The sequence below is a fragment of the Notamacropus eugenii genome, chromosome 4 (genome assembly GCF_028372415.1).
Source record: "Notamacropus eugenii isolate mMacEug1 chromosome 4, mMacEug1.pri_v2, whole genome shotgun sequence".
NCBI lineage: Eukaryota > Metazoa > Chordata > Mammalia > Diprotodontia > Macropodidae > Notamacropus > Notamacropus eugenii.
Genome location: NC_092875.1, coordinates 43035053 through 43048128, shown reverse-complemented (window position 1 = coordinate 43048128; position 13076 = coordinate 43035053). Strand labels below are relative to the sequence as shown.

General features: G+C 43.9%; 1 protein-coding gene across 1 annotated transcript in view; it reads right to left on the bottom strand.

Moving 5' to 3' along the window:
- Nucleotides 1–12794, bottom strand: part of TMEM132C (transmembrane protein 132C) — a 554441-nt gene extending 541647 nt beyond the window's left edge. The window contains exon 1 of the mRNA XM_072600717.1: nt 12189–12794. Within this exon, the coding sequence (XP_072456818.1) occupies nt 12189–12273 (85 nt within the window). The 5' untranslated portion in view covers nt 12274–12794. The remainder of the gene's footprint in view (nt 1–12188) is intronic.
- Nucleotides 12795–13076: the final 282 nt, after the last annotated feature.

Sequence of the window (13076 nt, the reverse complement as noted above, 5' to 3'; positions counted from 1 at the left end):
GCTCACATTCTCCTGGTGGATGGAGGTGTAGGGGTGGGAGATATACAGAAGTAGGTGAATGCAAAATACATGTAAGGAAATTAATAGAATCCTAGGTCGAGAGCTACAAGGGACCGTGAGAGCCATTTAGTCCAATTCCCTCACTTTACAGATGAGGAAACTGTGCCAAACATAGAATAAGTTACATACTTGAGGCAACACAGGTAACAGGGGGAAAAGACATTATTTTAATTCAGGTCCCATGACTCTGAAATCAATTCTCTTTCTACTCTTATCAAAATATATCATATCATATCACAATATATCATACGTAATATGATATGATACAATGCAATACAATATACTGCAATATGCTATGATGTAATACAGTATGATACGATATAACAACATAATGTAACTATAACAAGCTATCATTTAGAAAGCATTTTAAGGTTTGCCAAATACTGTATCTCATTTTATCCTCACAATAACCCTGGATGCTACCATTCTCCCCATTTTACAAATGAGGAAACTGAGGCAAACAGAAGTTTTAATGAGTTGTTTAGGACCACATAGTTATTATATGTCTGAGGCTAGATTTGAACTCAGGTAATTCCTGATTTTAGGTGTAGCACTCAAAATACCTAGCTGTCAATAATAATAGATTTTATTTATACTATCTTTTAAGGTTTACAAATACTTTATAAATATTATCTCATTTGATCCTCATAATAAACTTGGGAGGTAGGTGCTATCGTTATCCTTACTATGTATGGGAGGTATTTGAAGAAGATAATGGTTAAGTGACCTGTTCAGGGTTACACAGCTAGTAAGTTCCTAAGGTAGGATTTGAACTCATGTCTTCTAGAGTCCGATGTCCAGTGTTCTATCCACTGAACCAAACTGCTGGAGTGTTATACATGGGGAATAGAAGGAGGACCAGTCCTACTGGAATAGAGAGTGCTTGAAAGGCAGTAATATGACAAGTGCCAGACAGGTACTCAGGAACCAGATTGTGTTAAGCTCTGAATGTCAGACTAAGGATTTTGTGTTTCCTCCCAGAAGCAATAGGGAGCCACTGAAGATTTATGGGTAAAGGGAATGGATGATCTAGTTAAATCTGTGTTTTAAGAATATCAATTAGGTTGCTCTGTGAAAGATGGATGGAAAGGGAAGCACTCAGACACTGGGAGACAAATTAGAAAGCTACTGTAATAGTTCAGGCAAGGGATGATCAATCAATGAATTGATTGAACAGCATTTATTTATTGCCCACTATGTCCCAGCTCTTGGGTCAGGCACTGGGGATACAGATACCAAAGTTAGGACCTACCGTAAAGGAACTTAAAATTCCTGGACTAGAGTTAGGTGACAGCTAAGTGGGTCCATGGATAAGGTAATGGACACAGAGTTAGGAAGATTTGAGTTCTAATTCTGCCTCTGACACTTATGTGTGACAAGTCTCTTAAGCTCTGTTTGCTTCAGTTTCCTCATCTTTTAAATGACATGAGTCTCAGAGGATTGTTAGGATCAAATGACATACTATGTAAGGTGCTTTTCAAACCTTAAAGGGCTATATGAATATCAGTGATTATTAATTCTCAGAATTATTACATACTGAGTGAGTTTCTACTCACTAATTTCCACTGAAGTAGACAGGAAACCAAAGAGATTATAGCATGAGAGAGTTAGAGATGGAATGTACTGTCAAGATCATCTAGTCCAGGGTAAGCTAGGTGGCACAGTGGATAGAGGATTGCCCCCGGAGTCAGGAGAACCTGAATTCAAATTTGCCCTCAGATATTTAGTAGCTGTGTGACCTTGGGCAAGTCACTTAACCTCAACTATCTCAAAAAAAAAATAAAGAAAAGAAAAAAATATCTAGTCCAACTGTAGGTTCCCCACCCTGATCTATTTCAATCCCTTTATTTTACAAATGAGGGGAACTGAGACCCACAGAGAGAAGGTGACTTTGATTAAGGTCACACAGCTAGAAATTGGCAGAATTAGGAGATGTTATTCACTTTGCTAGCATAGCTACTAAAATGTCAAAGTTACACCAAACTCTGTTGGCCATGGGAAAAGTCAGCTTTAGGCTAGTATCACTCCTACTGGATAAATGGGGATAGAGGGAAAGAAGAGGGAGGGGAGAGATCTAGAGAGGTGGCTCCTACCCCAAATCAATGACCTCCAAATAAATGCCTTTATAACATTGACATATGCTGGGTCTAAGGGCAAAGGATTGCTGACAGAAGCCTGTACCACTAAATGAAAAAGTCCCCAATGAGAGCTAGTGTAAGACTGAGATCTTCACCACGGGTACAGCATTTTATTAATAGGACATAAGCACAATAGATGAATACTGTTTGAATTTTCAGGAAAATGAGAAGAGATGCATTTCTGGGTCAGTTCACTACTTATAGTTGAAAAGAGGAATGAAAGGGGAGGAGAATGGTGACCTGGGGCCATGTGCTGACCCAAAAGATTTAAACAAATAGATGAAGAGACTATTTCCACTTAGCAAATGGGAGAGACATAAATAGAGCCGAAGCAGAATTATTTCCAAAGTTGGTTGTTTCCCCAAGCTTACCTCATAAATAAAGATGCTACAAAGAGAAGAACACTTAATGTGGCCCTAGGGTCCTGATGAAATGGGGCTTAGTAGGTCACTAGCACCTCAAGCTAGATACCATAAAGTTCACCTCTGAGCATCTCAGAAAGAGTCTGATGTTCTAGGTCAGACCAAAGAAAGTAAGGATGACAGTGACTGTTAGGCAAAATAGGCAATCAATAAATACATGTCAAAGGAGTTGATCAATTACGAAATCATAGGATTTCAGACTTGGAAGGGACCAAAGAAGCCATTGAGCTGAATCCATATATGAAAGGAATCCCAGCTCTAAGAAAACAGACCACCTGTTGACTAACCTCTTCTAGGAGACCTCCAACAAGAGATCAGGGGATCCAGAAACTATCTTAGAAGTCATTGTAGCCAACCCTGGCTCCCCATTTTACAGATGAGCAAATTGAGGTTTAGCTAGTGTCAGCAGCAGGATTTGAACCCAAGCATTTCTGATTCCAAGTTTAACATACTATCCTCTATGCTGTGCCATGCCATGCCATGCCCTGTTCCCCTCAGGAGACATCCCATTCTGCTAAAGAAAAAAAAATCTCTAATACCCCTTTCCCATCAACCTTAAATAACAAGGACAATACCACAAGGTATTTTGGGGGAAATTTAAGCATGGCCAGGTGCTCTCCATTTCTCATGTCATTTGATCCTCAGAACTCTGTTAGGTGGATATGATTATTATCCTTATTTAAAAGATGAGGATGCTAAAACTGTGGCAGGTTAAGTGACGTGCCCAGGATCCTATAGCTACTGTTATCTAAGGTGGGATTCCACCTTAGGTTTTCCTGATTCCAAGTTCAAAACTCTCTTGCATACATCAACCTATCTCTTCAGACAAATGATCCAGGTTCAAGATCTCAAGCTCCTAATGTCCCATCTTTGACAATCAGTGCCTGTGTGACCTTGGCCAAGTCCCTTAACATCCCTGCCCCTTCCTTTGCTAATTGATGAAATAAGAGGGACCTCTGAGGACCTTTCCAGCTCCTGCCTCCATGATTCTAGGATCTTTTCCTACTCATTATTTCCACGTCTGCCTTCTGAAGTCAAATAGAACAAGTCTGATCTCTCTACTTGGTAGCCCTTCAAATTCTTGAAGACTTCTATCGTGTCATGCCTTCCCCATCAATTTTCTTATTTTCCTCAATTCCTTCACCTGACTCTCATATGGCACAGACTCATGGCCTTTTCACGTACTAGTTGACCACCTATGTACATTGTCCAGATTATGTGGCACAACAGCTAGAGCCAGACTTGGAGTTCTGACCTGAATTCAAATCTTACCTCAGACATTTATGAACTTTGTGACCCTAGGCAAATCACTTAACTGAGACAGATATAAATCTGCCTCAGTTTCCTCATCTGTAAAATGAGAATAACATACCTACCTCTAGGATTGTTGTGAGGGTCAAATGAGAATAATTATAAAGTGTTTAGCATATAATGTCTGGTACAAAGTCAGTGATACATAAATGTTAGCTGATCCTCCTCCTCCTCCTGTTCCTCCTCCTTCTCCTGCTACTATACTGCAGCACCCAGAAATGAACACAATACTCCAGATGTGATATGATTAGCCTGGAGAAAACTGATAACACACAAGAAAACTTGGAGTTGATACATCTAGAAGACAGAAAGGTAGGGACGATGGGTTAAGTAGTTTGTAGAGGCAAGAGAAGAGTCTGGTTATCTCCCTGCTCCTTGCTTTCTCTCATTGTTGCTTCTGTGAGGCTCAGCAATTGTCAGATGGAGGCCCCTGGATCATAATAAGATTCTGGCACATCTGGTTCCTCTGCAAGGACAGGGCATGACTTGCCAATTAATAAATTAACCGGTCAAATTTATACAGCAACTGTCGGGCAGAGCTGAGGAGAGATAGGTGTTTGGGGGAACATAAAGTCTGAATGATGGAGAGGCCTCTAAGTGCAGAGAGGAGCCAAAAGCCTCTTGAGGATCCCCACATGAAAAGGATGCATTTTCCAGCTTTGCAATCCTAGGGAAAATGTAACAGCTTCACCTTCTGCATTTGGAGATGGATGAATCTGCTCACAGGACTTCCACAGGGTCTTATCACATAAACCAGAAAGCATCCTCTCTGCCCCAACCCAACTCAAGGAATAATGGGCATGTCCTTACTACATCACACAGGCCAGTGGAGCAGAAACCAACTCCCAATTTTTCAGATATGTGGAGAATTCATATATGGAGACTTGGCAATAAACTTAAGAGGGGGAAAATCCTAGACTTTAGAACTGAAAGGTACCTTAGGGGTCATTGAGGACAACTTTTTTACTTCATAAAAGACAGAACTGAGACCCAGAGTGGTTGAGTCACTTACCCAAGGTCACACAGAAATAGTACTGGGTCCCTAACTCTGAATCCAGGTCATTTCCTACATCACCCTGTTGTCTCCTTCCTGTCACCAGTCAAAAGCCTGATAAGAACAAAGAACGAACGGGGTTGCAAGACTTCCTAGGCAATGCTTGTGATTCAATTGGGGATAAACCCATATATTTCCAGTATTACAGCCTTTATGGGATCAGTGATTTTTTTTTTAAATTTTGAACTGAAGCCAACATAAGAACGAACCTCAAAGTCAATACAATTATTCTCTCTCTCTCTCTCCCTCTGCCTCTCCTCTCTTCGTCTCATCTTTTTCCTCTTCCTTTGTCTCTCCCTCCCCTTTTTCATGTCCTTTTCATCTCCCCTTTCCCCTTCTCCCTCTTTCCTCCATCCATTTCCTCTCTCTCTCCCTCTTACCTTCTTTCTCCTCTCCCTTTTCTCCTCCCCTCACACTATTCCACTTCCTTTCTTTCTTCTCTCCCTCTTCCCCTTCCTCTATTGCTTCCTGTTTTCCCCCTCTTTTTCTCTTCCTCCCCTCAATCCCTTTTTTCTTCCCCCCTCCTCCTTCATCCTTTCCCTCCCTCCATTTTTTTCTACCTGACTCCCTCCTCCCCTTCCGCTGTTTCCCTTTCTCTTTCCCCTCTCTCTTTGTCTCCTTCCCCTTCCTCCTTCTTCTCTTTCTCCTTCATCCACCCTTCTCTACTTTCTCCCTCTGTCTCCCTTCTCCTTTTCCCTTCCTCTTTCTCTTTCTCCTCCTCTTTCTTCCTCTCCTTCCCTCCACCCTTCTCTGTCTGACCCTCTCTCCCTTTCCCTCCTTCTCCTCTTTTTCTGTCTTCCTTTTTTCCCCCTTCCTGCTCAGTTCCCTACCTCCTTATCTCCCTCCTGCCATGATAAGTCACTGAGTTTATTCTGAGAATACAAGAATCCTTTATTGCAACAAAACTTATCCCAGAGAATTACATTAACCAACCAGCAGGCACAACATTGGTTAAGGTTATATTCCTATTTATACATCTCCTGCAGTCCACAGAGAGAGCACAAGGAAACATGGAGGAAAACAAACATTATAATTAAGGGCCAGAGGGACTGATTCAGAATGAAAGATTAGAAGTACTAAATATATAAACTTAGGCAACATTTTCACCGAGAATGGATGGCATAACTGCTTTTTAAGTCTCTCAGGCTTCTAAGAGCCCAATGAGAGATAGGGGGAGTTAGAGGCGAGACCAAGAACATTGTGAAACTGGGCAAAAGGAAATTAAGATTAAACTCTTTTTTAAAGCATGAGATGTCAATTCCCTGGTTTAGTGCCCCAAGAAGGCCTCAGGACTATACCAACATTTCTCATTTGCTAATCTTCTTTATAACATTTGCCCATTTCTTTAACTAACACTTAGACTGGATCTTCCCTTGGGGTGTCCATTAATTTCTCTTCCGGTCATTGCTCCATTTTGTTATGTAACCTTTCTTCTCCATGGTCTCTCATGCCTTATTGGCTGTCTCTCCCGAGAGCTCAGGATACTTTGGCACATAGGCCATAGTGGGGGAGAGGGATTAGTCACACCATTTTCTATAGATAAGTCATGGATTTATAGGTCAAATCTGTCTTTTCTCTGAAGTCTCCTGGTCACCTGAAAAGAGCATGGCTTTTCTTTTTTGGGGGAAGGGGGAATAAAGATATAAAGGGAGGAGGGGAGAGAGAAGTGTTGCCTCATCCCTTCCTTCTTTTTTCCTCCCCTCTCCCTTCCCCTCCCCTTCAACTATACACTTGAGAGTTCATTAGTTTCTTTTAAAGAAAAGGCATATATAGTGATAGACTGAAATATGCAGTTTTAAAAACTTGAAAGGGAGGGATATCATTGATCTGGAGACCAATGATTAGAAATGTTTGTTCCATCTGGTCATTTGGAGAGCTGAGGTATATCTTTGTATTATCTCTTAAAATTTATTTTGATTATTTTAAATTTTCTTGAATATATTATTACTTTTCTATCAGCTTCATTTCTGAATATGCCCTCCCCTCCAGAACAGTCCTTTGTAACAAATAATAATGATAATAAAAAGAACAGAAGACACTTCTGCAAAACTAATTAACCCATTTACTGCCTCTCTGATGGTGGGAAGTCATTTAATCTACAAATTGAGCATGGGGGAGGGGAGAGTTAGACTAAAAGGCCCCTAAGTTCCCTCATGGCTCTAAATCTAGGTTCTTATGATCAACCAATAGTATTTGCAATATTCCATACGCATAATCACCTACCTCTTATGAGCAAGAGAGGGAGATTCATTTTTCCCTCATTCTTTCTATATGTTCTATCTCTCTATCAATCTACCTATCCAGTAAATGAATGGGCAAATACTAATATCTAGTATTTATAAAACACTTTAAGAATAGCAAAGCACTTTACATATATGGTCTCATGTGATCCTCATAACAGCTCTGGGAGAATGACTGTGGCCTCGAGGCCACATGTGGCTTTCTGGTCCTCAAGTTAGACCCTTTGACTGAATCCAAAGTTGGATCCCCACTTGAGGACCCAGGGGTTCACATGTGTCCTTGAGACATTGAGTAAGTATTCTGGGAAGACAGGTCAGAAATTTCTCTAATTTTCTCTAATGACAGAAAGTTGCCATGAAATGAATGTAGAGAAGCAAAGTTAATGGGGTAAATCAGTTGTCCTCCTAAGACAACTTGAGAGGACCTCAGAAATGACAAGACCTCCAGGGATTGAGGTCTGTCCTCAGTAAAGGGTTAACTGAATTAACAAACAGTAAAATAGGAGCTATTATTTTTTTTGCAGATGAGGAAACTGAGGCACTCAGAGGTTAAATGACTTGCCCAGGATCACACAGCTAAGTATCTGTGGTCAAATTTACACTCAGATCCTCCTGACTCCAGACCCAGAGCTCTCTCAAGTATGCCACCTAGCTGCCTTATGAAATCAAATGAAAGAATCATTTCTTAGCAACTGAATAGGAACAAAAAAAACCAAAAAACAAAAAACTGTACATGACTGTGGGAGGTGGGAGAATTGAAGTCTGCTTAATAGTATGTACTCTATTCAAACACCTTAAACTCACTGACATACAGACAACTAAAATCAGCTATCTGCAAGCTATTTAAGTAAAAACCATCCCTATTAGCCATTGATGCATGTCCAAAGAATTTCTGCTTAACATTACTTTGATAGCTAATTTCTATGGTTTTGCCTTATCTGTACAGTATGTACTTGAGAATAATAAAACTGCAGTGCATAAAAAAATATTCCATAAGTCATATACCCTGTTAAGTATAACTAGCTACCAGCTACTGCCTTCCTTTCTAATCAGTCCGCATTAGTGAGGTTTGTCCATCAAAGAAAATGTCTTTTAAAGTCAACTCTCAATTGTTAGTGTCATGGGGGATGGAGAGAGAGCACAGATAAATGAAATCCACAGATAATCCCAAATCCTTGGCTTAAACAAGAATGTTAATCTTCTTTGCCCAGGACTGCTAAGAACAAAATCAATTCATGTGAGTGTGTCCTTTCCCCTACTCCGACTGCACTCAGTAGAGCTGCCAATGATCGGTGAGATGCCCCAGAGCATGTGGTGGAGCCAGGGGTCTGGACAATTGACTGACGGAGAAGCTCACCTCTGAAAAACTGAGAAACTTGTGTATTTCAAAGTCTGCTCTGGAATCTGGAACCCGGCATGGAATCATTCCTTGAGAAAAATGGTATTTTCTATCACAGGCGGCAGGGGGTTCTCATTCTTTGGCCTTAAGACTTGGGGAGTGAGAGGGTGTTACCAAGTCTCCTCCCACCTGCCCGGTGCCTTGCTCCAGGGAGCTGCTTATCCTCACTACCTGCTTAACACCCCACTGTTCTCTTCTGACTTTCCCAGAGGCTTTAGGGATGTGCTCAGCAGTGGTTATCGGTGTTTCAACACTCCAAAGGACACCATGGAAAGAATACTGAATTTGGAACCAATGGACCTGGTTTTGAATCTTGATTACCGAAATTCATTTATCACTTGCATGACATTTGACCAGTCACTTAATTTCTCTTGGCCTCAGTTTCCTCATCTGAAAAAATGAGGGAGCTGGACTAGGTGGACTCTACAGTCTCCTCCAGCTCTTTATCTATCATCCCATGACCTAGAGATTCAAATCCTAGTTTTGTCTGTGTGACCTAGGGCAACCATTTCATTTATTTGGGTCTCAGTTTCTTTATTTGTAAAATGATAGTAATCAAACCGGATGATGGTTAAATCCACTCCCAGCTCTAAATCTATGATCTTGTGATTCTGTGACCTCTGACTTAAACTTTCCTGACCCACGATGCACCTGAAATACATCATGCCCCCTTCCCCAAATGCAGATCAGACAAAACCAACTATTGACTCCTGACTTGGATTGATCAGGTCTTCCCTACTTACTCCCATATCGTAAGGTTCAAGAAAGATTCACAACTTGAAATGGCCTTCCTATTTCTGGATCCTCCTTATAACAATTAAGTCTATTTCAAGCAGTGACGTACAGCAAAGTCTCCAGATCCGCAGTCAAATATAAACACACAATTGGTATTAAAAATTGATACAGCAGTTTCAAGGATTCCAAAGATCTGCACTTCATTCTTGGAAGGAAAGAGCTGTTCTTTTATAGGGAGAACAAAACAGGACAGAGGTCTAAAAACTTTCCCTTTCCACAAGATACCTTAGATTAGGTTAGGGGACTGCTATTTGCCACCCCTCCCCCACCCTCAGGAGTTTACTTTCCCCTTCCTTTTTCTAGACCCTAAAAAAAAGAAACTCTCTTTATAATCATTATTAAGGGATTGGTCACAGACTAGGAAATAAGCTAAAGGGTACGCTTCTCTTAGGGAATGCTATCCTATTTACCTAGGCTCAACATTCTGCTGCCCCCTAAAGTTACCCACCCTTTCTGCTGAGCTGATGGCAAAGGACATAGATTTGTCTGACCCTGAAAATAGGATCAGACCAAGAGTGTTTTAATAAGACAAAATCCTATAAAATAAAAACAAACAAGTAAACTGACGATTGTCATTTACTTTCTATAAAAGCCTTTTAGACGTTGCAAAGCCCCTTCTTGATTCATTATGTCATTCATTATTATAACAGATCAGGGAGTATAGAGCATAAAAATGGATATTGTGATGATCCATATTTTGAATTATAAAAACAATGCCACATTCTATTTCCCTGGCATCCTAACTTGCCTTTCTCTCCTCTCTTATTTTATCTTCCCGATGGACCTGCGGAATAGGTAGAAGACAGATTGATTTTTAAAAAGGACTCTGAGGGTCAGGGAAATGAATTCTCTAGGGTCACACAGCTGGTGGCTTCAGGACCAGAATCCAGGCATCCTAACTCTTGGTTCTAGCCTCTTCTTTCTAGAAGCTCCCCAAAAGAGAGGGGGAAGGTTTTTTCCCCTGGGCTATTGCCTGAAACTCCAAATGACTGGTTCTTCTATCGGAATACAAGGGGTTAGATTATTGTAACCAGAATGGATTTTCTCTCCACTGTAACTGAGTAAGGGAAGTCTAGCACAACAGTATGCCTGAGCCTACAGCCCCACCAAATGTGGATTTTCCTGAAATTTCACACTGCGAATAATGACTTTTGAAAAGCAAATGCAACTTTTTAACATCAATTGGCAACATGTCACTACCAATGCACTTCCAGCCTAAACTTAAAAAGCTTTAGGGGGAAAAGAGGCAGAAGAGAGTAAGTGATTTTCATCTAGTTGGACTTTAGCTCTTAAGGACTATGCCCAGTACCCAGGAGCTAGAGCAGAAAAGACATCTCCCAAGGAGAGAGCAAAATAGGAGGCTTGTAAAACACCTTGGTTGATAAGTTTAACTAACTGGCTGCCTTTTCATGCACCCAGAATGGAATTGCAAAGCTCTGGGCTCACAATCACTGCACTGGGCAGGAAACTCATATTTTACCCTTTTATTCTCAATGACCCTCCCTCTGAGGCTCCCGACAGCTGCTGCTGGTCTTGGCTGTCCTTGGCACTGATGCCGTCTTCTCTCCAGCACACCCTAGCCAATGATGAGCCCTGCTCTTGACAATGCTCGGTTGTTTTCAGTGTCTCTTCGGTTTCTCTCTAAACCTCCTCAATATCAACATCACCCAGCTCAGTAACAGCTCAGCATCCTTCCTCTCTCATCTTCCTCTTCCGCTGCCCTGGAATTCCTCTAGAAGCAACTCCTGGGCTGTCTAAGATCGTTGTCCAATATCAGAGACCCCTCCCTCAATTCTCAATAGCTTTTCAAGACAAGCCCTCATCACTCACCCATATCCCATCCCATGCTGAATGTACCCAGTTTTTCATCCCCTCCCCTTGATGTCCTGTGGGGAGCTATCCCACTATGTTTTTCTTTCAGGTCAGCACCTCCCAACTTCTCAATCAGAAATACGTTCTCTTTCTACCCACGTGGGAGCAGGAGGGGCAGTTCTTTTTCCTTTTCCTATTGGGGTCATTTCATTTCTCCCCTTTCTGCTTCCCTCCCTCCCCTGTCTCCCCCTCCCACTAAATCAGCTAGCCTGGCTTGACTCCTAGAGGGGATCCGAGGGAGGCATGCTTTCTTTCAGGGTTGCAGGGGGGCACAGGAGCTGCTGACTGGCAGAGAAGTCTAGCGGGAGAGTAGTCCGATCAACAATGGACAGTCTTTTTTCTGAGTAAATCCCCCTTACGTCATTCGGACAGCCCCAAGGGGAGAGATGCCAACCAGGGCCTGAAGCAAACCCCAAGGGTGCGTGTGTGTGTTCGCTTTTCTGTATACTTGTGTGTGCTGTGGGGGAGGAGAAGAGGGGAGCGCGGCGGGAAGAGGGTTGTCTAACTTTTTCTTCTGCCAGCCTTTCTCTTCCTCATCTGCCTCCAAATCTCGCCACCTGCAGATGATCTTTCCTGGCCCCTCAAGTCCCTGAAAAAGACGCTTTGGAGATCACCTGTTCCAAGTGTCCGCAGGGGCCCATCGACGGGGCGGGAGGTTGTGGGGTTCAGAGGAGCTAGGGCTGAGGCTTTGGGGAGCTCACCTATCCATCAAACTCATGGACTTCAAGAGAAGAAACTTTCCCCTCCCCTCCCCTCCCTTGCTCTCCACTCCCTCCTCAGCGGCTGCCAAGGACCTCATTCCTCTAGGTCAGCCCTCTGGACTCTGGCTCTAGGCTCCCCAGGAGACAGGGAACAGAAAGTCACCGCGGGGTCCCAGAGGCACAGGTGGCCGCTTACCTTTGTAAAACAGCGCTCCGATCACCAGGCTGAGCGCCCCGCACAGCTGCCCGCCAGGCCCAGGGGCCGCCCCCTCGGTGCCCATGGTGAAGGCAAAGGCTGTGGCCCCGGCTCCGGCGCCGGTTTTGGCTTCGATCCCGCTGGGGCTTTGGATATCAAGGGCTCACACTCTTCTCGCAGCTGCCGCAGCCTCTCTCCTCCGGGCGCTCCCCCGGCCCGCAGCCCTATCCGGGCGCTGCATCGTAGCCGCGCGCCCCTCCGGGGGGCTCCAGGCGGGCACCCTCAGATGCTGGCGGGGCTCCGAGACATGGCCCGCCGTCCGCTTGGAGATGGGCGCTCTGAACACAGTCTGTCCCTGGCACACGGTGCCAGGAGCTTCCCGTGAGCCCCAACCACCGTCTCTGTAGCTGTCCGCTGCAGCCGCTGTCGGGTGCCCAGTGCCGCTGTCCGCTGCCCGCGGGCCCGCAGAGCTGCCTGCTCTTTCCACCTTCTTCTCTCCCTCCTCCTCTTCCTGCGCTCTCCGCTCTAGCTCAGTCTCCTGCTCAGGCTCTGAGAACTTTTCTCTCACAGCATCCTAGGCTGAGGCTGCCTCCGACTCTGCCTCCTCCAGCCCCGCCTCTGCCTCCGCCTCCGTCTCCGCCTCCGCCTCCTATTCAGTCACTGACCCTCCTCTCCCGTCCCCTCCCCTCCTCTCCTCTCCTCCTGGACTCGGAGAAGAAGGGAGGCCGGGTTAGAGGAGGTATCAGAAGGGAGGGGGGAGATGGGGAGGGGAGAGGAGAGGACTACCATGGAGTGAAGGGAAAAAGCAGAGAAGGGGAGGGGGAAAAGATAAGGAGACAGAGGGAGGGGGAAGATGAAAGAAAAAAGGGAGGTCTGGTGAGAAGACTG